Genomic DNA, 7,951 nt, shown 5'->3' with positions numbered 1-7,951 from the left:
ATGTCTTTATATCCTGTATGAACTTCATGTTTTCCCCTCCTTGTTATGTTAGTTTCAAAGGAGGTGCTGCCGGATTTTGCTATATTTCCTGTCTTTATTACGCCTCTTGTGTTGAGTAAGTTAGGTGGGTGGGGTTTTTGGTAATATCCATTGGGTGTGACTAGTGGGGTGTTACATATTTATAGGTCCTAGTGCCCAGGCAACAAGAGACACGAATAAAGCATCGATCACGACAAGATGGCATGCACAGACAATGCGATGAGAGCCTTGTTCCTCCTGGTCCTCTTCTGCATCGTGCATGGTGAGAAGGAAGAGTCAAAGGGCATCGATGCGAAAGCGTCCGGGCCTGGTGGGTCCTTCGACATCACCAAGTTGGGCGCCTCCGGCAATGGCAAGACAGACAACACGAAGGCTGTGCAGGAGGCATGGGCATCGGCGTGCGGCGGCACTGGGAAGCAGACAATCCTCATACCCAAGGGCGACTTCCTTGTCGGACAACTGAACTTCACAGGCCCTTGCAAGGGCGACGTGACCATTCAGGTGGATGGCAATCTGCTGGCGACCATGGACCTAAGCCAGTACAAGGAACATGGTAATTGGATCGAGATTCTACGCGTGGATAACCTGGTCATCACCGGCAAGGGAAACCTTGACAGGCAGGGCCCAGCCGTGTGGAGCAAGAACTCCTGCACCAAGAAGTATGACTGCAAGATCCTTCCCAACTCGCTGGTGATGGACTTCGTGAACAACGGGGAGGTGTCCGGGGTCACGCTTCTCAACTCCAAGTTCTTCCACATGAACATGTACCAGTGCAAGAACATGCTGATCAAGGACGTGACCGTGACGGCGCCCGGGGACAGCCCCAACACGGATGGCATCCACATGGGCGACTCATCCGGGATCACCATCACCAACACCGTCATTGGCGTTGGCGACGACTGCATCTCCATCGGCCCTGGGACCTCCAAGGTGAACATCACTGGTGTGACCTGCGGCCCCGGCCACGGCATCAGCATCGACAGCCTAGGGCGGTACAAGGACGAGAAGGACGTCACAGACATCAACGTCAAGGATTGCACTCTTAAGAAGACAATGTTCGGCGTCCGCATCAAGGCGTACGAGGACGCCGCCTCCGTGCTCACCGTCTCCAAGATATACTACGAGAATATCAAGATGGAGGACTCAGCCAACCCCATCTTCATCGACTTGAAGTACTGCCCCAACAAGTTGTGTACCGCCAACGGCGCCTCCAAGGTCACCATCAAGGACGTCACCTTCAAGAACATCACCGGCACCTCCTCCACCCCGGAGGCCGTTAGCCTGCTCTGCACAGCCAAGGTCCCATGCACCGGCGTCACCATGGATGATGTCAACGTCGAGTATAGTGGCACCAACAACAAGACCATGGCTATATGCACGAATGCCAAGGGCAGCACCAAGGGTTGCCTCAAGGAGCTTGCATGCTTCTAGACCCTCCGTCGACTGACCCATCTCTCTAGTTATAATTTTTCTCTCGTCCTTGCATTTCCCATTTGTTGCTATCCATTGGTAACACACAACAGTAAAACGACAGACATCCAACAGCTATATTATGTTCGACTGTGTAACACCCTAAATTTGAGGGTATAAAATTTCTTCTCTAAATGCCAACCAAATTCAGGTGTTACCTCTTGTCTCTCTCTCTCTTTTCCTTTTGATTAAAAGTAAGTGAATTAGGCGAGGGTTTAATTATTTATTTTGTCAAAGCTTATGTGAGTCATGAAATGTTGCATCATGCTGAGCCTAAATTATTCTTTTGTTTGATGCACATGTTTGAATTGGTTTGAATTTGAAATTTGGTTTGAGTTTGATTTGAAAACCATAAAGAAATTAAAATAGAAAAGACATTAGAAATTTCAAAAAAAGAAAAGGAAAGCAGCTCGAACCTCCTCCCTCCTTGGCCTTTCGGCCCATCTAGCCCAATTAACCTCCCGCATCCGCTGACAAGCGGGCCCCACCTATCGGCGCCACGCCCCGCTCGCCCTCTCCCTCTCTTCTTAGTGGGACCGCCCCATCAGCATCGTGCCCTGCTCGCCCACGCGTTCCCTCGCTGACTCGCGGCCCCTATTGTCAGACCCATCCCCTCCCCTGCAACTGTCGCGCCCGCGCCCATGGCGTGCGCCCATGCGGTCAAAGCATGCCCACATCCCCACGACCTGCCCATGTCACCCGAGTGCTAGGTGAAGACCCCGAACACTCCCTCAGCTCGCCCCTGCCTCACATTCGCTCTTTCCCTGCCCTCGCACTCACCCAGCCGCAACGCCGCCCCCCGCTGTTGCTTCACCTTTCTGTTGTCGCCGCTGGACTTCTGCCAGCGCTTTGGCCATGGTGAGCTTTGCCTGAGCTTGGCACACCGGGAACCCACGGTGGTTTCCCCTTTCCTCAAATCCTCTACCCGATTTGCGCTCCACCTCTCCCCTGCGCAGGTCGGAGCTCACCGTCGTCATGATTCTTCAACGTCTGGCCAACTAGAGCCCCATCGCGCCATGCCAAGCTGCCCGAAGCACCATATCTGGGTAAGTGACATTCCTGTGTCACTCTTTTGCGCCAATTCTGCTATACGTGGGGGATTTCAGCCATCGAAGTTACCCCTCGCCGGGCCACAGCATCTTCATGGCGTTCGACCACTGCAACCCCTCCCTGAGCCCGAACTTAGGCCTAGAGCACCCCCACCCTCTCCCTGGAGCCTATGCCAACCACAGAGCACCGGTTTAACCCTCACCGCGACGGGTATTGCTCGCCAGAGTAAGCTTGGGTTCGCCCGAGGGTCCCCCTCCACAGTCTACCCGTCTTAGTCCTGTTCTCGGCACCCAGACCTTGCCATAGTGCTTGCCGAGTCCTCCCCAAACTCTCTGGCTACCCAGACCAACCCCCAGTGTCCTAGAAGCCCCGGTCTGCCTCGCCTCCGGCGACTGCGCCGCCGTGTCCGCGGAGAGCGCCACCCCTAGCTGACCAGAGGAGACTAAACCCCTCGTGCTGAATCCGAACAGCCCGGTCTTGATCTGACGGCCCGAAGTCGTGGATAACGGTTCGCGTGGTTTGTGGAACCAGAGCCATCGATCTACAATCCAGTGGCCAACGCGCCCCGTGTCCTCTTCATACTGCTGACCCATGGGCCCCGTGTGTCAGTGCCTCAACCCACCCGAGCCCACCTGTCAAGAGCATGCGCCCTCACTCGCTATTCTAATTTGGACCTTTGGTCGGAGATCGGACGGATAGTGCAACCCCGTACCCCTTCGCGTGGCAGTTTTGCTAAAGAGACCCTCGCTTTTTAGAAATCAATCCATTGTCCTTGGTTTTCATGCGCAAGCCTCTGTAATCTTACGGATTGAACCCTAGACTTCTATTTATTCACAAATTTAGGCCTAATTTTGTATTTTAAACTTCAAAACTTGTTTATTTCATATCTTTTGCATATGAACTTCAAATTGAGTGATTCAAATTGCAAAATGTTCATAGAATTATTCTCTGTCCAAATAAATTATGATCATTCACTATCTGTACGTGTTAATTTTATGCCTAGACTATAGGTTAGTATATGTAATAGTTTGTTTACTAAATAAGAAAATAAAAAGGAAACCCTAATGGTAATTAGATGTTTAACCTTGTGAGATTAATAATATGTAATGTATGAATTTATCCCTGGTATAATTTTGTGTCTCACTAAAATTAGTGGAATTAAAATTATGCAATCCATGGAGATAGATAATATTTAGGGAATCACAAACCACTAGTGTGCTAGTTCACTCTAGCACCTAAGTTGACCTTTTGTGTTTACATTGCTCTGTCAAACTTGTGTTCACTTGGTTGTATATGTTTGGTGTATTGTTCATTTGTCTTTATCCAATTGCATTGAATGCATGATCGCTTTGTTTAGACAATGAGCAGCTCATGGTTCCTTAGTGTGTTGTTGAAGATCTTCCTGAGCAACAACCTAGTGAAGGCAAGAGTCCTCTGACCTACTATGTCCTACTTACTTTATAGTTCACCGTCCCACATTACATTATTTAAACCTAAGGATTAACTAGTCTGTATTTACCTTATCCTTGTTTACCTTTTTGGGTTTCTAAGCTTTATGCTATTGCTTTAACTTAATCAATGAACATGATGTGAATCTTTATGATACAATGATGTTATCTCGATGATGATCTTGTGATACTTTAGGGGACTCAGGCTATTTCCTGAGTACCTCTCCGTAAGGACCTGTTCATTGAGTGACCACCCGGGATAACAGTACAACCATGAGTGTGGAATGGGACACCCTTAGCTGATTAATTAGAGGAACTTGAGGTGTAGTTGGCTTCGCCGTAGGGTCGTCTATGGGGTCCAGGCACAACACTTGCTCTGCCGAGGCTGGTTGCCGAGGTTCTTTCGATTTGGTTTTGTTAGTCACCCTTCTTATGGGGAGAATTACTATGTTTATCAAACTAGAGAAACCTAACGGGCGGCTATGACCTCTTGGGAATCTTTGTAAAGGCTACGTAGTGTATCCCTAGCCATTCACCTCGGTAGTGAAGATCGAGTTTGTACAACATAGGCTGGAAAGGGATCACGACTCGTGGGTAAAGTGTGCAACCTCTGCAGAGTGTTAGAAACTGGTATATCAGCCATGCTCACGGTTAAGAGCAGCCTTGGGATCCTCTTTGATTAGAAGAACTTTTGATACTTTTATGATTATGGTTAATGATGATAAATATAACTGTGATCAATGGTATTTCCTCTTGGAGGGAGTACTTTTGGGTAATAACTGGGTTTATTGCTAAAACATGGCTTTACTACTAGGTAATAAATACCTGACCAACTAAAAGCAATTGCTTAACCTTAACTCCACATACATCTAGTCCACATTAGCCAAACGGGACATTTGCTGAGTACGTTGATGTGTACGCACCCTTGCTTTAAAAACCACCCCACCCAAGGTTATCGCCAATATATTCAGTGCTCAGGAGGAGATGCAGGCAACATGGAGGACTTTGAGGAGTTCCAGGACTACGATGAGTTCTAGTTATGTTAGTGGTGAACCCCCAGTCAGCTGCCTGTGAAGGCTTTATCAGATACGCTCGCTTTTCCGCACTTTGATAATAGTAATGACAATGTTATGTTAATGACTCCGTGGATGTCTTGGACATATTGATGTAATAAAGTACTATTTCCACTATTTACTTTGAGCAATGTGTGATGATGTCCAATTATGTAATCGCTATGTAAGTGAGTTTCTGATCCTGGCACGTACATGGTTCGCATTCTGTTTACCTTCCAAAACCGGGTGATAGACGACCTCCTAGTTGGCCGTCGGATAGAACGTTATATCCGACGGCCTAAGGCAGCCGTCGGACATAAGATCCAACGTTCGACGGCTGTTAGACGGATGGTTAGACATAAGGTTATTTTCGATGGCTATCAGATAAGCCGTCAGACATAACCTTATGTCCGACGGTCGCCTAGGAGGCCGTCGGACATAAGGGATTTAAACCCCGTCAGTGCCCGCCCACGTTGTTTCAGTTCCATTCTTCAAGGAACACACAAGCCGAGGCCGCCGCCACCCACCAGCCGCCGCCGCCGAGCACCTCCCTAGCCTGTGCCGGCGCCCGCCCGCCCTGCCCCTAACGCTGCCTGAGCCCATGGCCACCTTCGTCACCGTCCTCGATGCCGCCACAGCCGCTTCGATGCAGCCCGCGCCTGCCTCAGCCTCTGCCCCCCGCCCCCGACGCCGTCAGCGCCTGCCTCGACCCCACCGGCGCTCGCTTCACTGGCTCTACGTCGAGCTAAGTGAGTAATTTTGTAACTTTTAGTATAATTTTGTATATGCATATAGATTGTTTGCTATTAATTATGTTTAGTTTGTTATGTCTGAAAACCTAAGTTTATTATGTAATTAAATTAGCTTGTTTTAGTTTATTTAGTGGTGCCTATATAATTTAAACTTTTAATTTCTGAGTGTAATTATTATGCCCTCGAAAATAAGATCATTTTATATGATTTAGGGTCCCGTGAAATGATTTTTCAATGTAATATTGTATTAGTGTGGTTTATTAGTAATCATAACTAATTAAGTTAACGTCTCGTATCTAGTATGGAGGAGGATCGTCGATGGATGTATGAAGGTTGGAAGAAAAGAGGTGCTTTATCAAGTGAGTGGGTTGCCAAGACTGACGCGTTTCTTGACCATGCTTTTGCTCGGTTGGAGACTGGAATCGATGTTAGGTGCCCTTGTAGCAAGTGTCGGAACATTTATTTCCTTGACAGGGACTATGTCGATAGATCTTTGTAAGAACGGTTATATGCCAGGCTATGAGGTGTGGGTGCACCACGGTGAGGACCCACCTCCTCGTATTGTATCGTAAGTTCAGTCACATGAAGAGAGGGCTACGATAGGATGGAAGAGATGCTTGACGATGTACGCCATGAGCTTCTACCCGTGGATTCGGAGAACCCCGGTCAACCCTCCGATTATGAGGATCCTCCTACGCCTGAGGTTCAGAAGTTTTTCAAGCTCCTTAAAGCTGCCGAAGAGTCGTTGCACGAGCACACGAAAGTGACCATCCTTGTGTTCGTGACTCGACTTATGACTATTAAGTCTAAGTTTGCATTCTCAAACAACTGCTACAAGGAGCTTCTGAACTTGATCAGTGATGTACTTCCGGAGAATCACAAGATGCCGAAGGACATGTATGAGTCCAAGAAGTTGCTATCTGGTCTCGGTATGGACTACGAAAAAATTGATGTCTATGACAACAACTATATGCTTTTCTGGAAGGAGACCATGAGTGAGGAGAAGTGTAAAGTATGTGGTGAGCGTAGATTCGTAGAGGTTGAAAACGACGATGGTTTGACCATGAAAACCGAGATAGCACGTAAGCAGGTTCGTTACATGCCTCTTATAACTCGGTTGAAACGTTTGTTCATCTCCAAGAATACAACTAGACACATGAGGTGGCACAAAGAAGGGGTACGCTAGAATCCAGATGTCATGGCGCACCCAACTGATACAGATGCATCGAAGGTACTAGATGCCTTTGATTCCAGCTTTGCTATTGAAGTGCCAAATGTCCGCTTCAGTTTGGCAATAGATGGTTTCTCACCTTTCAATCTAACTGCACCATACTACTCATGTTGGCTCGTATTTGCTGTTCCATACGACCTTCCACCAGCTCTTTGCATGAAATATGAATTTATTTTCTTATGTCTTGTAATACCTAGTCCGGATCATCCTAGAACAAAGATTGATGTGATGATGAGACCCCTGATTGAAGAATTGAAAATTTTGTGGGAAGGAGTCGAGGCGTACGATTGTTACAAGAAATAGAAGTTCAACCTGAGAGCTGCGTTTTTATGGTCTATTCACGATTTTATGGCTTATGGTATCTTTGCTGGATGGAGTTGTCATGGGATTCTGACATTTCTGATATGCGCTGAAGACACTTTATGCTTCTGACTGAAGTTTGGTGGAAAGATATGTTACTTCGATTGCCATAGATGTTTTTTTGCCAGAGGATCACCCATTTAGGCTCGATAGAAACGCTTTTAAACAAGTTGTTGCATCTCATATCGTATTTTACTGATTCTTGTTTTGGGTACATGTCAATGCATCTATTTGCTTGATGGAAAAACATTTCATGTAGGTGTCTGTGCCTTGGATGGCCACCCAATCATAGGGTTATCGGGCCTTGTGCAGGTGGTGGGATTCCCCTGAGTTTCATGCCATTTTCGAAAGGAACATGGGAAACCGTGGTACTGAGTCGTTCCACAACTACGACGGTGAGGACATGTACACTTGGCTAAGCGAATGGTATGTCACAGTATGTTGTAACTTCGAATTACATAGAAATGTGTCATTCTAACTTGTATGTACAGGAAGACAAATCCGCCTGTACGCCTTCGAATCTGGAGGTGTATATGTAAGGGCATAAGG

The 7,951-nt window shown here is 47.4% G+C and overlaps 1 protein-coding gene across 1 annotated transcript; it reads left to right on the top strand.

Moving 5' to 3' along the window:
• Positions 1–211: 211 nt before the first annotated feature.
• LOC118475740 (exopolygalacturonase-like) lies at positions 212–1,532 on the top strand. The gene has a single exon (XM_035963949.1). It carries the CDS (start codon positions 238–240, stop codon positions 1,468–1,470), a length of 1,233 nt encoding a protein of 410 aa, XP_035819842.1. The 5' UTR covers positions 212–237; the 3' UTR covers positions 1,471–1,532.
• The last annotated feature ends 6,419 nt before the right edge of the window (positions 1,533–7,951 follow it).

Source organism: Zea mays, unplaced genomic scaffold, assembly GCF_902167145.1.
Source record: "Zea mays cultivar B73 unplaced genomic scaffold, Zm-B73-REFERENCE-NAM-5.0 scaffold_605, whole genome shotgun sequence".
NCBI lineage: Eukaryota > Viridiplantae > Streptophyta > Magnoliopsida > Poales > Poaceae > Zea > Zea mays.
This window is presented reverse-complemented; position numbering and strand designations above follow the sequence as displayed.

What these genes read in the sequence shown, in the direction of transcription:
- LOC118475740 (XM_035963949.1), top strand. Translation starts at nt 238, where the DNA reads ATGGCATGCACAGACAATGCGATGAGAGCCTTGTTCCTCCTGGTCCTC.